General features: G+C 39.8%; 1 protein-coding gene across 1 annotated transcript in view; it reads left to right on the top strand.

Moving 5' to 3' along the window:
- GLP1R (glucagon like peptide 1 receptor) overlaps positions 1-20,435 on the top strand; it is an 84,195-nt gene that overhangs the window by 35,476 nt on the left and 28,284 nt on the right. Inside the window, exons 4-6 of the mRNA XM_063390864.1 lie at positions 13,583-13,692; positions 16,247-16,353; positions 19,746-19,899. Coding sequence (XP_063246934.1) covers positions 13,583-13,692; positions 16,247-16,353; positions 19,746-19,899 — 371 coding nt within the window. The remainder of the gene's footprint in view (positions 1-13,582; positions 13,693-16,246; positions 16,354-19,745; positions 19,900-20,435) is intronic.

The following is a 20,435-nucleotide window of genomic DNA, read 5'->3' as shown; positions in this document are numbered from 1 at the left end:
TTGCGGTGCAGCAGAGATCATGGAAATTGTCTGCACAGTCCCCACCCAGCATTACTGTCTAAGTTAGTCCTGCTGTTGCTTAAATCATGAACTAATACCTTCCTAATTGTGTGGTGACATTCTTTTCCCAAGAGCTGTAACTGTACTTACACAATTACACAATTGTAGTGGTATCATGTACAGCAATATTGCATATTCTATTCCCTGCTACATGAGCAGGAAAACCAAAAGCGTTGAAATGAATCCATCTGATCCCAAACTAATTCCATCTGTGATTGTTGTGCCCACCAAGGAGAAGGGCTGAGAAAGGAAACAGAACCTTATGTTTGTCAAGGTGTTGTCACAAGTGCTTTGAGTCTGTGGCATGCTGTACTGTGACCCAGGTGAGAATCACATCCAGCATTCTGTCTCAGCTGGATTTTGTGTCATTGCTGCTGGAGTGCCTGGACCATTGGAAAAGCTTCTGCAGCTGATCTTTTCTTAAACGTGATTCAGTATCCCCCTCAGCCCCTTGCTATCAAACATGGTCATTCAGGGCTGGTGTTCAAGCATCTGCACTACTGAGGCAACTTCTGTGCTGCAGGATTAAATCCAATGTCCTGCTCCTCTTTCTTTTCCCTGAGTTACCTGTTTTTGCACACTGTTTGAATTCAGAGGGGGAGGGAGTTTGGGGACAGAGTTGCCATAGTGCTGGTAAGAAGCAAAAAACATAAAAAAAGATGTTTGATTTTGTGAAACATCCTGTGGATAGCAGTGCTGTGGCTGTGAAGTTCTAATGTCGCCTGCGCAAAGCAGACCAAAAAAACTGTATTGCTGTCTACAGGGCTCTGTGGAAAACCCTACAGCTGAGGAGACAGGCATATGTATGAGAGTTTTCCTTCAGACAGTTTTTGAAGTTATATGCATGGCAGGAACATTTGGTTCAAGGGACTGAGTTAAACCTTGTCTGGTTTCATCTCTCTCACTTTGTTTAATCATCCAGCTTCGCAGTTTGAGATGGTCTTTTAAAACCAAGACAGCAGATGTCTCTGTGAGTGTATAGTTAAAGTACCTGCTTGTCTTCTTGTGTGCAAGAAAATAAATTTCACTTCAAATATTGGATGCTCTGAAGATGATTAGACATTTATTAAATTTCTTCCCTTCTTTGCTTTAATAAAACCAAGCTTCCAGAAAGTTCTCCATAATGCTGAAAAGGGGGGTGACCTTTTTTCAGTGAAAAATGTTTCTCTGCATTTGCTAACCCGTAAGCAATTCAAAATTTATATTTCCTTGCATCAGAAGTTGTCTCAAGCTAATTGGCAATTTCAGTTCGCTTAAAGTAATAATGGAAAAAAGAATCTTAGTCTTTCAAGTTCACCTCTGCCTCTGTTTGTCAGTGTCCATCTGGCAGTATACCAGAGAACTCTCAAATGTATGTTGCTCATCTCAAGGGTATATATGGGGGCTGTTGGCAGAAATAATTTTTAAAATCATTAACAGATAGATGTTATTAACATGAATTTATTTTGGGCCACATGGCAATGCCATTCTCCATTTTATCAATTTTGCTTAAGCAAAAGAAATAGCCTCTTAAATAAACTACTGCTTAACTTCACATTGAGGTACATATAATAGATCAGTGGTTTGTGACCTGCCAGCTGGGCTGAGATGTGACTTTCTGTAGTGACAATGAAAAGCTTCTGCTCTGATTCCTCTCCTGCTGCAACCAAAATACATCAAATGAGTTATAAGACAGGAAGCTTTGCATACGGCCAGATGTTGAAATGCACATGTGTGGTGGAAGCATGATACTCATATGTCAGGTATAGATCTGGTCACCTGAGACCTTCCAGGAAGAATTATGATTTTTGCACTGCTGGACAACCCCGCTGTAGGATATCAGCTTGCTGTGTCTGTGGGAGTTGGAGCAGTTGGCAAGACTGTATGTTTTCCAGAATTTTTTTAGTTATAACTGTATCATGGTTTTGTGTAAAGTAATTCCTTGAAATGCACTGTCAAGAATGTCAAGGCACACCTCAGAAAAGACATAGCTGAGCTTCATTTTATGAGTGCTTGAGACGTTTTGTACAGCTGATCTGACCATGAATAATGCCTTTGAGTGAGAAATGAACACCATTAGACCCAGCTGCAAGGAAGAGCTGGAGTGCCTCTGTGCCTTGCCCATGATAGTCTAGCAGATAGCTAGATTAGGTTTGAGCTCAACAATTACCTTAGACTTCATCTGTGCTCTCATTATATACTTGCATAACTGGAGTTGTTATCTACTTGCTTTCATTTGTTTTCTGTACCAGTGCATTCTTAAACAGAGGGACCTCAAACCTTTCTTCAGGTTACTTACACCTAAGTACTTACAGTTTTTAATTGCGATGGAAAAGGTGTAAACTGAACTAATTAAGGGTCTGAATAAACAGTAGTGTTTCTGTGTGCTACATAATTAAATGCCTTGCTGAAAACAGATTAACTTTCAGCTTACTTAAATGTTGTTTATTAGGAAATATTGATTGTTTTGGGTTTTTTCCCTCCCCAATCCGAAAAGATGTGGTAAGACACCAATGCCTGATCTTAAAGGAGCATAGATGGAGAGCAACTTGCCCATATGGCTCTCTTCCTTCTCTTTTGAGGCATTCCTGGCACTTCACCTTGGTGATAGGAAAGACTCACGTCCAACCTACGTGTGTCCTCTCACATTAGCAGATATGCTTCTGATGTGATAGTGATATTAAAGGTTATTTCTTTTTGCAATATCCTCAGTTAACTTTTGGTGAAGATACAACTCAATCTACATATATATGCGTGTGTATATATATATATATCTGAGTGAATGCTTTCTCTAAAGGCATCTGAGTCTGCCTCTTGAACTTAGTTGCTCTGTGGTTGAATTTTTTGTAATATTTTCATTTGACAGAGTAGCCCTGCAAAAAAATGTGGACTGACTTAAAATGTGTCTGAATGTAAGTCTAATTATAGAACATCCTCCCTTTCATGCCATTTCACATATGCAGCTTTAATTTGAAAATATGCTAACTTTTACAAGGATTACACTTTGTAATCATGCACACAGTTTTATTTGTTTAGCAGTATTATTCTTCTCTACTTGCATGTTTTATTGCTGACTTTCCCCTTGAGAGTTTTCTGTCATACACTAGATTTTCCCTGAGAGATTCAGGTCCCTGCTATGAATTTTGAAATTGTCTAGTCCTCTTCAAACATGCTCCAAATGTTAACTGTTAGGATTCCCATACATCAGTTTAATTTTAATTCGAATAAGAATAAAGCTTTTCTGTTTATGAGAGAAGTTGGGTACGTGACTTGTTTAATGACAAAAATAATGCTGGTTGATGCCTGGTCAGACTCCTATGACTTTCTGGTTCTAATTTACTTCTTGACTATTGGAATGAGCAGAAATTAATTAGGTAAGGAAAGGATCAAGTGCTCAGCATCGTATTTCCTCTGAAGGCAAAAAAGTGACTTACACAAAACTGCCTGGTAATGGTCCTGGAGCTTAATGAAGCAGAGCACCAACAATTCCTTTAAACAGAATGAAAGCATGGGTGAAATGTGGAAAATATTGTGTTGGTGTAACAATATTGTGTTGGTTGTGATGAACGACAGTGGGCCTCTCTAAGTTTTTTTAAATGTGATGTGTCATTGGCAGTGAATATTCAAGGGAAGGGATTGCTCCTTGGCAGGAAAAGAAAAGTTTGAGTCAAAGGGATTTTACGTGCATCCAAATATCTCTCAGGCAATGAAAATTCTATGGAAATGAAAATGGAATTGAGAACTTGGGGAAAATTACCCATATAAGGGTGTAAGAGATCCTAATTTTTAGATCAGGGATAGGTCCCGTATTTGGGTTGGAGGGTAAGAATCATTGAGATTGGTGTAAAGATTGACTTTGTAAAGGAAAGGTAAATCCAGACAAACCTACAGCTTTAGTGGCCACTAGTCAATACTGACAGAAGAGATGGTGGTTTCCATAATAAAATTGCTTGGTCCTTTTTTTCCCATTATTTGTAAGAGCTTGTATTTAGTATCTTACAGATTTGTAGGACTTGGCATGATAAGATTCAACAAATTAGAACTCTGTTTTAAGGTCTGATGTTTTCCAAGAACATTTTGTCAAAATCTTATTCTACATTTCAGCATGTGAATGAGAAAGAGGAGTGTGGCTCCTGTGATACTGGTGCTATGTCTCTTGCTGAAGACTGATGTGTCTCTTGTGGGGATGAATTCCTTATGTGTGCTTGTTTGCACCTACAGTCTCCAGAGGCCATATCAATGTGGAGTAGTGTTCCTTTCTCCTGAAATGTGTGTGACTGTTGAGTCCAGATGTGCTTTTGGTGCACGGCCTGAGCAGGGCTTCTTGTTGGCTGTAGTAGGTCCAGATCCAAGAGCAGATGTTCTTCTTTGATTTTGCCACTCTTCACTGCTTGGCTGGAGCAGGAGGAGCTTGGAGTGTGATGAGGAAGGCTGAGGAACAGACTTGGCAAGAAGGGAGATGTGAGAGGCTGGAGTTAGGTTCAAGTTTTAATTACAGCGGTTCTAGAAAATGGTAACCCCGAGTAGGAGCTGAGAGAGAAATAGGAAACTGTGGGAGGAAAGGAGGCAACAGTGTGAAGGTAGAGCAGCAGCATAGAACTAAATATTGCAGCAACAGGAAGGGTTGAAGGAATGAACCTGAAGAGGAGAACCAAGGAGAGGAATGCAGTTAGGGGAGAGAAGAGTGATATGTCTTCAGTCTTCAAAATGGATGAGATGCTTTGTTTTATTTGTGCTACTTTGAAGTATCCACATTCATTATTTTGTGTAGGGGCTAATTCTTGTGGAGTTATATTTATCTCTAAATGAAGTTTGATAGTCTGAGATAAAATTTATGATGTATTTTTCAGGTGTCTGTGCTGGAAAGCTTCCTATTGTTTAGGATTTTTTGGATGATCTTTATAACCGTCTTGTGAGAAATGATAAAATTAAGATTATTTAGTCAGTGGTTCTTTATACCATTGTTTTTGCCGATAACTGAATACCACCAATTTCCATGTGGCCAAAGACTGGCAGTTTGCTTGTAGCACCTGGCGTTTGTTTTAGCTCCTCCGGAGCTTTTTGTTTTGCGCAGAAGCTGCATCAACCAACCAGTGTTTATTTGCATGTGTAAATCCCTCTCCTGACTGTGCATTTTTACCATACTAGTTATCTATTGTCTTTTGTCAATTTTTTTTTCTTGCTTTAGCTCAGCAAGCATTATGCTAATGATATGTCTAATTTTTTCCATTCCTTTTTGGTTGTTTTGAGGGTTTTTTTGCTTATTTTTATAAGGCCTTGGAATATGGGCATAGTAAAATAGATCCCATCCTCTGCCCTGGGAGCACTTTAGTTGTGTGGTTTGCAGCCTTTTAAGAGAACTTTTTACCTCAGATTTTTTTCCATAATTTTAATATCCTCTAATAGCATGGCTTCTATTAATTACATTAACTGATCCAATAACTTAAAAACACAAAACCTTCTAACAGCTTTTTTACAAGCTTATTTTACAATAAACTTCCAATCATGTTTGTTGTTGCAATAAATGTATTCCAACCCACTTTTATATATTCTGAACAAAACTTTTAATGGTGCTTTTTGATATCTTACCAAGTGTTGACAAAGCTTTACCATTATCATAAATACTTGTTTTTCATAAGCTGCCTTCTTTTACTGCATTAATTCACATATCTTTTATAGTTCATAAACACTCTTTATTAAACCTGATGCCCACATGCATGCATGCATTTTTATGATTTTTTTAAGCTTATTTCAAGAAGTTATGTTAGGTGTCAGTGTTGTCTAGCATAGTTAATTCAGCCTTTTCTTAATACAAGTTGCTCAAATTAAATGCTTGAAGGGTATAACTCCTTTTAGAGTAATGCTTTGTTAAAAACAATATTCTTTTCCAAAAAGCTATTTTAATTTTCGAGATACTAACTCATACCCAGCGATGTATAAATTTGTGACTTAAGGAATACTTTGTGATTTGGTATGGTCTTCTTTGCTTCCATAACCTTTATTGGCCACTGTTATGCAAGTAGTTTTTAATTATGAAACTGTATTCTGTGATTATTTTCATTTTCACAGATCTTACTCCTTCAGTATGAAGAATGGATTTGCATGTGAGATGTAGTAAAGGGAGCTCTTCTCTGTAGGACCATTGCCTCATTAACTGAGGAAGTTTGTGTTGAGTGAGGCAAGATACTGCAGAGCTGGCAAGGATGATCTCTGCACTAGGAAAACTGAATATGTCCATGCAGAACAAATTTTGTGGCTGCATAATTTTCTTTTTGTATAAATGTGACTTTATTGTGCTACCAAAATATGGTCTTTATTTTTTGATCATCTCTTTATGCATATGAGTTAATAGCCTTTAGTGTTCATTGGGGAGCTGAATTGTTGGTGGTCTTTGAATGGACCATATAAATAAGAAAATGCTGTGTTTGGTATATACTTGATTCAGTCTGCTTAAATATGGCTTGTATCTCACAGTAGTAAGAATGAGTAATTTCACATTAAATTACCTCCCTCTGTTCTGTGTCCTGAGTAAAACCGTGGATTCTGTTAGGGGAAAAAAAAATGTGTGATTGTGTGTGTAGAAACAATGTTACTGGATGGAACTAGAGCTCATGTAAGTAGCTTTAGCTTAACACTTCCTATTTCTTGAACTTTTAGTGCTGTTGTGTTAATGTAATGTCAAAAGGATTGCTTTTAAATAAGAATTTATATGCAGGCAATATTCCTTGGGTGATGCCAAACAGCATCATCTCCATCTGCAGTGTGACTTTGTGCTTTTGGTAGCACAGCAGAGGATTCTGGCACTGAGGATTTCCAGGACGTGCAGGGGTGTCTGTGCAGTCTTGGGCATGGCCTGTGTTTGTTTGGATCTTGCCTTGCACCATGTAAAGGTATCTGTTAGGTCTGCACAAGGTCATGTCGGGTGGTCACTTCAAGTCCCTACTGCAGGAAGAGGATAATTTCCAGTAGTGTGTATGGTTTGGGTGAGAGGTGGAGAAACAGAAACAAACATCCCTATTGTGAATGTTCCTCATCACTAGCTCCTAGCTTGAAGGTTCCAAGAATCTCTCCAGCCTTTTCAAATTAAAAGAAACCAAAACACTGCAGGGAAGAAGAGTAAGAAGAGGAAAAAGAAAAATAAATGCATTCACACTCCTACCAAGAGGCAGACGTGAGTTTGCACCCACCTAACAGCCACCTTTACATAGTTCAAGGGAAGATCCAGGTAAGCAAGCACAGGCTTGTTTTTTTCTTTTTGTTCTTACAAAAGCAAAGGAGTTGAGGTGACTAATACATTATGAGGGAAGAGGAATGGTGGGAAAGAATACCAAACAAAGTACCTGTAGTTAAACTGCCTGTTGAGGTAATATAATTTCAGATGACGTGGTGGTAAGCCCTGCACAAAGGAGCACTTTAATAAAAGTGATTCTTGGACAGTGGTGCAGGCTGGGGCTCTTCCAGCTCCCTGGAGGCTTCAGGATCAGGTTGTTCCCTTATGTCATGTTTTTAGCTGCATGCTCCATGGCATGAGTCCTGGGTTTAGGATGCCTTTGTAGAAAGCAGCATCAGGGTTGGGGCTGAGTGACACTTAGCAGCAGCTTTTACAGCCAAGAGTGATTCCTTTCAGGAGAGCATTGCCCAAGTCACAGCAAGTGATAGCTGAACAGAGCTGCTGATGGGGGCACAACCTCCTAAATTCTAATAAGTTGTTGTCCCCATCAAAGGGCAGGTTGCTCATTTCAGGGACAAGCCAGTCTGTCCTGAAGACTGTAGTGATGCTCTCATACTGCAGAGTCCCTACTTTATGGAGGGTTACCTTTTCCAAAACAATTCCCCTGCTGGAAGTACAGAATGGTTGTTAACAGAGGACAGGTCTATAATACTTGACAGAGAGCAGACAGACAAAACTGCAGTCTCTTGTTCTTCTCATTCTCTCATCTCTCTGCTTGAATAGAATTGATTGGCTAGGACATGCTGTAATTTATTTTTACAATGAATAATGTTCCAGTTTATCCTCAGGGACAGTTGGGTGAGTAATGTCACACTGACCTTGACACCCTGAGGTTGTAAAATGTAGATGAGGTTGGCTGTTTCAAACAGAGAAGATACTCAATTTGTTTTTATTTCTAGTAAAAGTGGGGCTAATAAAGAAAAGTTTGAGAGCTTTTTGGCTATGGTCTCCTTATGTAAAAATATTCAGCTACTTCTGGGATTTGATTTGGTTTGATTTATAGGTTCACTAGATAAATGTTACTAGCTTCAGTGCTGACTCTCCACCTTTTATCAGCTTACAGAGACTGAGTTTTGGGCATAAATCCATGTTTTAACATGTATTGCTAATGAGGTGTGATTGACATTGTTCAAATAAACTTGTGCCATTAAGCTGCTGTTCCAAAGGTTTTGCAACTTTTTGCACTTAACTTTAAAAGTAAATAAAATCAGATTCCTTGTGCACTGGCTGTGGATGTGTTTGTTTATTTGTGGAGGGTGATAGCCAATTCTAGAATATAGTGGAATGATTTAAAACATTGACTATATGATAACAGAAAACAGGACAGGGAAAAGGTATTGCAGGATAGCAAAGAAGCAACTTTCACCCCAAATCTTTATGAAAAAATCTTGTTCGTCATGCTGATCTGTCACAACTGGTCATTGTATGCTTGGTGTTTTGACTGCATTAAAGGTAAGAGGGCATGGACGAATGTGAATTGCCTCTGAGTAAACCACCTGCAAGCAAGAAGTTGAAATTGTTCAGCAGTTGCCAGGGAAGCTGTGTGGGTGCCTTCTTTCTGTCATGGCATACAGGGCACCTCTGAGCATGTCGCTGTTAGTTTGCCTTAGTGTCTATTAATAACTGATTTTCTTGTCAGCAATGGCATAACATGAAAGTTGCCTCATTTCCTAGTGAGCTTTGGACCAGCAAAGACAGAATACGTACATAGACTATCCCTTCATCTGTTTTAGAAGATTGAAAATCTCTGCCATCTTAAGCCATGGCCACCTGTGCAGAGAGAGATTCATAAAAAGTACCTGTGGAAAAAAATGTTTTAAAACATTTTTAGGTAGCTTTATTGCAAATAACATGCTTTCCTCTGAGAAGTAAAAATAGTAAAACACTTGTAATTCTTGAGTCAAAACATTCCTGATTAAAAGCTAGTGGATTCCATGAACTTGGTTGGAACTGCTTTCTGTAAGCAAAGATGGGAATTTTATATATGAGAAAAAGATATAAAGTCTCCAAGGTTTTATCAGTTATTTTGGAGAAACACGAGAGCAGAGTTTCTGGTGTAGAAGCTCTATTCTGTCCCTCACTTCACTGAGGAAAAACTGGGGAAGAGCATTCAGCTCAGGTGAATACTCTAAGCTATCAGTCATTAACAGCCTTCTTTGTGTTTGGGCACTAGCAAGTGGCTGCCTGTGACTGAGCCTGCTGCCCAGAGGAGGGAGTAGATGGAGACTGTTTGCCTTCTGCTTCTGGGAGATGGAGGAAATAGGCATGGCTGTGGGCTGATGCAGTTTGGGAGGGTTCTGTTTCAAAGGCACGCCTTTCTGTGGTCGTGCTGTGTGAAGCTGGGCCCTGGGCAGCTCCTCGACCGATCACGCAGCGATGGAAGGTGTCCACGCTCCTGGGCTGGGTTTGCCTAGAAGATCCTGCGTGGGGCTGGAGTTGGGTGGGCCAAGCTGCAGGGCATGAAGGGTCTCATGTGAGACCCCTCAGGGTGTTTATCCATTTCTGAGCCCTTCACAGCTCCACAGAGTGATGCTGTGTGGGTAATGGGGAGTCTGACACATTACTGAAAGCATTCCATTTCCACAACAGTGAGACTTGTTTTCACATTTCTGAGAGTAACTGGCTGCCTGCAGTGCATCAGCCCTGTGTTGTTTTCATGTCTTGCATTCTGTGCTCTCTCAGCTCTTTCATGAGCATTCTTCCATGTATCTACTAGAATCTCAATGGTGCCTCAAAGTGGAAGTTTCCTTTTTTTAACATTTCTTATCTCATAAATAAATTATTTGATAGATCAGGTGTTTAGCTCTCACATTGTGATGTGAGGTTTCATCTATTTGGAATTTGTTTGATTTATTCTTTTACATTTTATGGCTCTTCCTGGGTACAGATAGCCCAGTTGGTCTTCAGTTGCCTCTGTGTCCTGCACTGATCATCACTGTTTGGGCAATCAGTGAGTCTATGACAACCTGACACAGCTGGCATGACACCTAGAAGTCTGTAAGAGCCATCCACTTTGAGTATTTGTGACTCCTAGATGTGGCAGGAATGTTCCTGTCCAGTGTAATAGCATCACTTTATTTTTTCTTCATATCTAAATGAATTGCCTTGTCCTTCTGTCTGATAGCAAATTCCATGTTTTGTTTAGAGTAACCTTTCAATTCTCTAATATATGCTAGGCTTCAGGATACACTAGATTTTTCTCTTCATTATTTAAAAATGTTGTCAATAAAAAGAAAATTAAAATGTGTCATGATGATTGGGAGAGAAAATAATATATTGAAGCTAAGCATTCATCTGAATTAGACCTTGTCTCTAAGAAGTACTGGCAGAGGGAGGGAATTCACAGTGAGTTTCAGAAAATATTTTGGGGGTTTTTTGCTTGCTTTTTTTCAAAATTAATTCTCCTTTAGCAGGGTGCGGTTGTGGTGGGTGTTTTTAGGTTTTTTTGTTTCGATGTTTGCATTTTTCAGGAATATAGTCAAATTTCTTGTTTCCTAAGATTATTGCTCATAATAACTTTGCCTTGTTATACTTGGTTATAGCTCATCTAATGGCAGTCAGACAAAATTTCTTAGTCGTATGACCCTCTGGACTTAAATCTCCTGGATTTCACATTGATTGACTGCAAATATACAATATTTACTGATTCCTAGGGCTGCTTTTGCATAGATGGTTTGAATGGCTTACTTCAAGTTGCTGACCACTAATCCTAAGGGTGGATGGGAGGAGGAATGATATGTGAGATCCTTAATATATTCATAGAATCATAGAATTGTTGGGGTGGGAGGGACCTGAAAGATGATCTAGTTCCAACCACCATGTCCTGGACTGGGATATCTTCCACTAGGCCAGGTCAATACCATCCTGGTATTGAACTTTTTTGGGGATGTGGCATCCTCAGCCTCTCAGCATAACCTGTTGCAGCCACTCACCAAACTTTACACTAAAGTATTTCTTTCTAATATCTAATCTAAATCTACTCTCCAGCTTTCTTGTAGCCCCCTTCAGGAACTGGAAGGCTGCTGTAGGGTTTTCCTGGACCCTTTTCTTCTCCAGGCTGAAGGAAAAAAGTCCTTGAGTACCTCACGGTCTTCTCCATGCAGCCAGATCACCTCTATCCTTCCTGAGTGGATCTGTGGTTTCCCTAGTCTTTCTTTTACTGCTGATGTTCCTATGATGCCTTAAGCTTTAGTTTCCATATTTTCAGATTCTCTGCTGCCTAGGGGTGTAGTTCTGAGCCTCATATTAAGTGTTAGTAAGCTCTCTTCACAGAGTAGGTAGACAAAACAAATCCTTTTCCTGCTGGAGACCAAGGACAACCCTTACAAGTCTTGAGACCCAAAAGCATAAACAATGGTGGACTGAAGAGAAAAGACAAGAGGGGTGGGACTTCATAACGTGAAGCTGTAACTGGATAATTAAACCCCAATATCCAAATGGACCAAAACTTACAAAAGCGTAAAACCTTGTGACCGGATCGTCCATTTTGTGACCATTTTCAGTCCACCTTGGGTGTAGCCCTGGCCAGGCTCTTGTATGGCCCAAGGTGTATCCTTAAAGACCTTTTAATAAATATGTACTTTATTCTGTTAGCACTGTCCAGTCTCTGTTCCAGGTCAGCCTTCCCAAGGCATCACCTAAATAAGCATTTTTATTACCCTTGAGCAACATCATAGCAATTCCCTGACCTAAGGAAGTGGTTGTCACTGGCAGCAGGTAATGAGAGCAGGTGCAATTAGTGGCTGTGACTGCGTGTGGTGCAGATGCTGTACCTAATATTTCCTTCTGTTTTCATGTGAACAGATACCCTTAATAGTAAGAAAAAACCTCCACAAGCACAACTTAATTTTTACATCATCTTTATATTATCTCTTACTGGAATATTCAGTATAGCAATTATAAAACCAAACAGGCTGTGCCTACCAGAACCATTATCAGCTACCATTTAGCATACTCATTAAAAATTACTTATTAGACTATTAATGTCTATATTGTTTTTTAAAACATTTATTACTTGGAGTACCTACTAGTTGTCTGCTGCTGACAATTATCAAACAGATTACCAGTTGTCAGCTAACGTGCAAATAACCTACTCGGTTGTTAGAATTTCAAATAAGTGTTAAAATTTTCTGATTGAACACAAATGCCAAATTCTAATGCTTCTAGTTTGCAGTAATGAGGGGGCTGACAAAAGGATGAAGTTGCAGCAGGCAAGGCTGGGTTGAGCAAAAGCTGTAATTGGGAGGTATTTTGATGCCCTTGTAGAACTGACTCCTCCTGACTCAGCTTCTTATACCTCAGAATATTGTAACTGTATTTTTCTAAACATTGTCTGGGTGGAGGCTAACCCTGGTTGAGGGATTGATCCAGCATTGTTTTTTGAGGGGTAGCTTTGTTATACAGAATAGGTCCGTTTACTAGGTAAAAAATGTGATTAGTGAAAAACTCCTTTGCAAAGTAGCTCATGCTAGAACACTGTCAGGTTGCTTATGTGTACAGCTGTCTAAGTCGTTAGATTTCCCCAGTACTCCAGACACTAGAGAGGGAGTTTCTTTTCATCCACTATGACTGAGTGCTGCTTTTCCTTTGCACTTTTTCTTTTGGTGCTTCAATCTGATATAATTTTATTAGGAATCATTCAATGTACTTGCTTTTACAAGATCAAGCAGCTAACTGCTCCAGAAAGATGTTTAATTTATTGCTAATTTTGTTATTCAAACATGTAGACAGAGGGAACAGAAAAGTACATGGGTAGTTTAGGAAAAGATTTATGGCTTCATTTTGTAGCACAGATGTTTGTATAAGCATTTACATTTTGAGAAGGTTGTGTTAGCTTACCTGTGCTGAGGTTTCTCTGGGTCTGCATGCTTTCAGAAAAGAAAAAGCACATTTAGTCTTCGTGCACCCTTTTTTCCATGTAAAATCTGTACCTGAAGCTTAAGTTTCTGGAATTTGTGTGTTTCAAAATCTAATATTTTAGTGAGCTGGAATTTATGCATGTTGTAAAATCCACACAAAGATGGCAGCAATTACTTCAGTCTCTTGTTACTGTGGAATGGTCAGCAACTGTCCTGGAACATGTTCTGGTGCCATCTGATACCTTGGCAGCTGCTCTGGGGCCCTGAGGACAAGCAGCAGAGGGTTGGGGGCAGGCAGGGAGTGGGTGCAGCACTTCCCCTGCCGTGCTGCAGCTTCCCCCTCCAGCCAGGAGAGCGGTAGGTGAGGAAGGAGAGGTGCATGGAGATGCTCTGTGAGCCTTGGTCCAGCAGGCTCTCCTCCCGCTGACCCCGTGGCTCATTTTGCTCCTGGCAGTGCTGCATGGGCAGGTGTACCGCTTCTGCACCTTGGAGGGGACCTGGCTGCTGAAGGAGAATTCCACCCTGCCCTGGAGGAACCTGTCTGAGTGTGAGCCCTCTGACCAGGTAAGAGTTTTTCCCATTTCCCCCCCCCCCCTCTTTCTGCTGTTGTTGAAGACAAAGCAGAAGAGAAGAAAAAAAAATAGTTGTTGATGCCCACATGTTTTTGTCCTGTCAGAGTAATCTTGAGTGACTCACCTCAGTGAGCCTAATGGTAAGGGACGTCAGGTCTCTCCCCTTCAACAAAGGGAGCATGGAGGGTAGACGAGAGCACATTTAAATGTACGTGAGAGCCAAGAGAAGTGACTCAGGTCATCCCAGCTGTGGTGCAGTGCAAGGAGCTCAACTGCAGGAGTGACCTACTGTTATTCCTTTGCGTTTTTCCATTGTCACGTCATTGTAATAGGGACCATTTGCTCTGTCTTGTTAGCAGCTATTAAGGTGATTAAGATGAACTGAACTGAAGGATATTTGCTTTTTCACCTTTGGGCATGGGGCAATCCCTGCCTTTTTTATTGTTTAAGGGTTTTTTTGTCTTTATAGCTTCATTTTCTGTGGGCGATGGAATTAGGCTTGTCAGTGTTATTTTCTTGCCCTCATACTTTTTACGCTGCAGGGAGCTGAGATGTCTGGCACTAAATGAAGGAGAGCACAGGGATTTTCAGAGGATTTTTGACAGCCACTGGCGTCAGCCAGTGCACTGTGTGCGTTCCCATGACACGTGATACCACTACTACTGTGAACCTCCAAGGGCGATGCTTTTCCTCACAGAAACTGAGTGCGCTTTCTCTATTCCAGGGTACTGGAACCAGTGCATTACCCAGTCAAAACAGTTCAAGTTTATGCAAGTCCCAAGAGCTGCAGAATCTATGCCCTCTGTAGTTTCCATTGCTCAGCGCCCCATTCTTCAGAAGGAATAAAAAAACTAGGAGATGGGAAAAGAGAGTTTTTGTTCTCCAAATATGTGAATTTTAACCTTTTCCTTTGACTTGCAGGCTTATTTCTTGTCCCTTTTGTGTTCTGTGCTATACCAGCAGAGCACATTGTCTTAACGCTATGTGTAAGCCTGGTTGTTTGACTTTTCCTTGTTGGCCATGATGATTTCTTCCAGAGCTATGTTGGGACATGCCAGTGAGTGAGATACATAATAGTAACACTTGTTCATTTGGCACCTGCCTCCAATTTTTCATGAGCTTAGCTGGATTCTAAAACCCTTTGTACATGGTGTCACTGCCTGAAATGTGAACAGCCGTGTTTGGTTTTCCAGCTAATGTATATAGAGCCCCATAGCAACTTTGATTTATGCATCTGGCATGCGGGAACAAGAAGGTTTTTTTGTAAGTTTTTCATGTGTTATTTTACAAATGTAACTAAAACAAATTCCAAAGTGTTAGTGAATCTTTATAATCTTAGGTGTGGAATGCAATTTTCATCTGTATACTTGTTCTAAATTGTCAGGCTTTAGTTGTTTGCTTAAGCTTTGATACTGAAGAGATTTTCCTTTTCATGAGGCAGCTTTTGTAGCATTCCCTTTAAAGCATTAAGCTAGTAAATCTGCGGTATAGCCTGTATGTTCACCTTAAATCCTCCTGGCTATGCAAAATACATCCAAGTAACTGTTCCTAATTTTTGGAGTACAAGGAATCTATTCTTTTGTATGGCACAGGTGTCAGGAATCAATCACAGAGTTAGCAGCTCGAACAAGGGAAATAAAATCCCTGAGTCTGTTTAAACAAAGATATGTGCATAGAGATGAACTGGAATAGTGAATATGAGTGTGCCTCAGAGGCTGAGCAATAAGACTGTGTTAACATCCAGAGCTGCCTGTACCTTTTCAAGTAATTCTCTTCTCTGTAAGGATTTTGGCCAGAATTTTCAAGCAAGGGTCTCAATAATCATATTTTCAATGAATCTGAAGAGAGTCCCCACTGCTGTGGTCTGCAGCAGGTTGCTCTCTCTCAAACTGTGTGGTAACACCCAGGTCATGAGATGCTGTTGGGCTGTGGTTTGCTACCACGAGGTTGCTTAGTTGAGGCAGAAGACAGATTATTTGGGGGCAGAAAAAAGTTCAGCTATGTGAATGCAAGGCATACTTTGCCTTCAGATCATCAAATAGCACCTGGTTTGTTGCACTTCAAAGTGTAGATATAGCACTTGGAAGTGTAGATGAGGAACCCCCTTGCTATCACAGTAAGGAGACTTGCTTGAAGTGCTCAAGTCTGAAAAGATTAGGTCTTCTGTTTTTACTGCAGGTCTGAGTTGTGTCTGTGCTTCCTGCCATCAGTTTTAAGACTTGCTTGTGTGGTAATTCATATCTCTCCAAATTTATTATGAAATAATGTCACATTATCTATTTTTCTAGCCAGGCTGTAAAACCCAGCTATTTGAGCGAACATCTGGGAGCAGCTGAGGAATTAAGATTAAATTTTTATTTCTTTAGAGCATACGGAAAGTGGAAGACTGATTTGACATGTGCATTTAAACTTGAAAGTAGGAGAATGATTTCTGGTTATCATTATGGAAGTTAGAAAGTAGCTGGGAGAAAAGAACTGAAGGCCATGAGCTCTCTCTTTTCCCCCTCCACTTTTTTGTTTTTCTTTTCTTCTTTATGTGCTCTCAGGATGCCCCAGAAGAACAGCTCCTGAATTTGTCCATCATATACACCATTGGATATGCTCTTTCCTTCTCTGCCCTTGTAATAGCAACTGCCATTCTTCTTGGATTCAGGTAACTGGTGAAGCTTTGAAGGGAGTGGACTAAAGGTTTTATGTTTCTCTATATGACACTATCAGACTTTGACAGAAACATTTGTTTATTTTTTCCCTCCTTCCATCATTTCATTATTTCTCTATCTTTTGTCACTTTGTGTTCCTTCCTAAAACAATTCATTCTCAAAATCCAAGTAAAATTGTCAAATTTTTGCAGTTACCCATATGAATGTATGAAACGGGTACTTTTTATCAATTGGAATATTTTGTTAGGCAAATTTTTATTTCAATGACCTTTCCACTTGAAGAGGTGGTAAAAGAGAAAGATGCAAGCATTCTTTCATGGTCTCACCTTGCAGATGAGGCACAAGTCTGAGAAGGGCAAGGACATTTAGGAAGAAAATTTTCATGTGGCTGTTCTTAGAGTTACCCAGAGCATAAATCTCACTCTGCCCTATATCCCAGCCCTCACATGCAAGATGTGCAGAAATGGATATTTGACAAAATTTTTATTTTTGGAGAACTTTCAGAAATTCTTATTTCTTTCACAATATGGAAGAGAGTCTAATTTGAAACTTTTGAAAAGCTTGTGAAACAAATTGTTGTCAGCTGGCCATGGTGGCATACTGAGTTCATCATCCAGGTTTGTACCTACAAATTCAGCAGAGCCTACAAAAACATAGACACTCTTTGTTGCACAAGCCAAAGATACACTGTGTGTGTTTGTTTAAAAAAATAAATAAAAGGCAAAACCTCCCACCAGACCAAAATACAACTTTGGATTCTAATAGGGATCTTTTTTTTTTTTTTTCTTTCCTCTCTGTAAATGCAAGACATGTTTTGATTCCAGCCAGACTTTCTTTCAGCTTGGGGGTGCTGAGCACAGGAGACAGATACAATGCACAAAGATGAGATTCTGTTCTGTTGTGGGATGGAAGTCCCTCTGGCATGAAGCTGATCTCTACAGCCAGGTCCCATCTCTCTTGTGTCCTGATGAGGCTGCCTCCTAAAAAAGTATGATGTTCCATGTCCTGGTACTCTTATCTGAAATCAAGTCAGGAGCCTTCAGTGTTCTGATGCTTAAGAAACTTCCTTCCCTGACTGAAGAATTATCAGTGCCAGTTATTTGCTCTGGTGCCTGCAGTACACTTTTAGCAAGGCAGTCCCTTTCCTTTCTTCCCTTATGTATTTAAAAAGGCAGTCATGTCTTTTAACTTCTAATTTCCAAAGCTAAAATGATGTAAGTCTTCTCACATTGAACCATACATGTTAGCACTGTATTATCCCTTCTCCTTCCAGTGGAGAAGCATAGGTGGGCACTATCAAGGAAGTTTTAAAATGACTGTGGAAATCTAGAGACATGCTCACCCTCTGTGAATGCCATGTGATAATAATGATTTGTATGTGTTGTACCTGTGCAACTTTGGGGCCTTTCTGAAAAAGCACCAGATGGTCTTGAAGTCTCCGGATGTCTCCCAGGATAACTGTTTTCTCCTCATTTCACCTATAAATGACACTTCTTGAGTAATCTTAGGAGCCCAAATGTGAAGGTCACAGAGAACAACCATGTACTTTTTGAAGGAAGGAGGAAAGGATGTTTTCTGGCAGGGAACTAAGAGCAATTTTCTAACCAAAGACTGGTAGGAGAGAGGAAATTTTGATGCCCTGACTTGTGTGGGGTGATGCTTTAGTGTTTTTTCCTTCAACTATGAAGGCAGGGACTGGAGAAGTATACACAAATGTGTGCTTTTCATTTTGAAAGTGAGGTTCCAGGGACATCAGAGGTACCAAGAGTCTTGTTAAAACTATGCTATCAATCCATTTTGTGTTCTTCTGTCTAAGTTGGTTACCAGGAGACAGTTTGGTCCTGGATCTCATAAATATGAGACCTACCCCTATGTGAATTGCAGTTTCTGGATTCTGACTGGAAACTCTGCTTGTCACCCCAGAGCTGCTCAGCTTCAGCAAATGGGGTTCAAAATCTATTTCAATGACATGCAAATACTGATGGCCTCTTACAGTTCTTAGACTACAGAATAACCTTTATATTTGTCTGTAAAGGTGATATAGCTGAGGAAAGAGTGTCTCTCTAGAGTACTATTTTGCATCCTCTGAAAAAAATGGAAGGAAAGTCTGGAATTTCAGTGGTGGAAGCTGAATTAGGCCCATAACTTCATGACTGAAACAATTTGAATAACCTGAACTGCCTGTAGCAAAAATACTCAGTAACTACTTGCAACCTAATTTCATCAATTGCCTAATTTACATAACTTTTTCAATCAGATTGAAATGTTGTAGCAGTTCTGAAGGGTAGCAACAAATGAATTTTGAGTTTAAGGAAAATAAATATTAATAATAGGTAAGTTTTGAAATAAATTAAAAGCGATACAAAAAAATCAATCTGACCTATGAAAAACAAGTTGTTGTTCTTCAGTACAAACCTCTGCCTTTCAGACTAAGTCAATTTTTTCTAACAAAATTTATGGGGCTGTAAAAACCAGACATTTAAAGTATAAGTTCATGGAAAGTTTTTCTGGAATAATTGCTGATTACCATATGTTACATCTGTCTTTTAGCATCTTAAAAAACATACCCAGTGTAACTTCATTCGAGGTAAAGTGTGTACCCTTGCAGAGCTGGGAGAAAAATGTTTGTGAATAAAGCTGGTAAAATATTGGCAGTACTCTGCAATTGGATGCCATTTACGTGACTGTAGTTTCTTTTGCTATCTCTTAACATGCTTTTTTTTTTGACAAGTAGCAATTTTATTGTCTTTGCAGCTGGCTACTGAAATTCAAGAGGATTTTTCCTTTGTCTTTTTGTTTTCAATTCTGAATGCAGAGGTGAAAAATCTGTTCCTTTTATTCTACAGAAAGTATTTACAAGTCTCACAGAAGGCAATTTGAATACAAATTTTTCTTTTGTTGTCAAAGGGTGATTTTCAGGTGGATGTTTTTTCATTGTGGGTTTGAGCACAGCCAGAAGCTGCACTGCACACCAGTCCTGAGCTTTGCCAAGGTAAACTTGCGTAGTGACATTGGGGTCAATTCAAAGCAATTAGCTTCACCATTATGTGGAACTTGACATTTTTAGTCCTTTCAGATAAGGCTTCTGAAAATGACTTTATTTTTCCACTTTAGAAGCTTTTGAAATATTTTTTTTCTTAACGCACTTATCTTCTTCCTTTCCCCAAACATTGGCTCTAAGGGCTGAAGTTTTGAATGTGTTTTCCTTGATAGTAGTTTCTTCCCAAAGACAGTTTGAAATCCTTACAGCCATTCTCAAGTTATGGGATTTCCTCTGATGCCTCCTGTTTTGTTACAGGGCTTGTTGTTCCCTTTCTCAGTCCTGTGTCTGATGTTGCATCTTTTATGTAGGCAGTGGATTGTGACTAGATTTTTCTTTTTACAGACACCTGCATTGCACGAGGAATTACATTCACCTGAACCTCTTCACCTCTTTTATCCTCCGAGCTATTTCTGTTTTCATTAAAGACTCAGTGGTGAAGTGGATGTACAGCACAGCCACACAGGAGTACCAGTGGGAAGGACTTATAGCCTTCCAGGTAAGGGCAGACACTGTGGTCATTCTCAGGATATTGGAGTCATCACTGTGGTGTGTCTGCATGACAGCAGGTAATTAAATGCTTTAGTTGTTGGCATGGCATGTTTCCCTGTGTGTGGGAAGTTTGCCCCCTCTAGACAAAGGAACAAGAAGCTGCTCTTTTTGCATACATATATATATGCATACACCAATGCCCATGTCGTCTTTCTATGCTGCAGTTTCATTTCTTTCTAGCAGTGACAAGAGGGCATTTATGTTCCTAAGCCAGCACTTTTGGTGATAAAACTGTCCATCTGGTCATTTGGTTGTCCACCAACTGTGTTGGTTGGTTTTGGGCATCTCTATATAATATCTTGACAGGAAAAAAAGGAAACATCTGATTAAAATGCAAATTTGAAAGCATTTAGAAAAGCTTTGGAGGAATAGGCTAATTAAATACTTCTAATTGATGAGAGAGGATATACAACTCCTTTGCAAATAATGTGGAAGTGTGCCCTTCCCCCTTTGGATTTGGAATGCAAAATGTACTTGAAACCT

Source organism: Prinia subflava, chromosome 2 (assembly GCF_021018805.1).
Source record: "Prinia subflava isolate CZ2003 ecotype Zambia chromosome 2, Cam_Psub_1.2, whole genome shotgun sequence".
NCBI lineage: Eukaryota > Metazoa > Chordata > Aves > Passeriformes > Cisticolidae > Prinia > Prinia subflava.
Note: the sequence above shows the minus strand (reverse complement) of the source record. Positions and strands in the feature narration are given on the sequence as shown.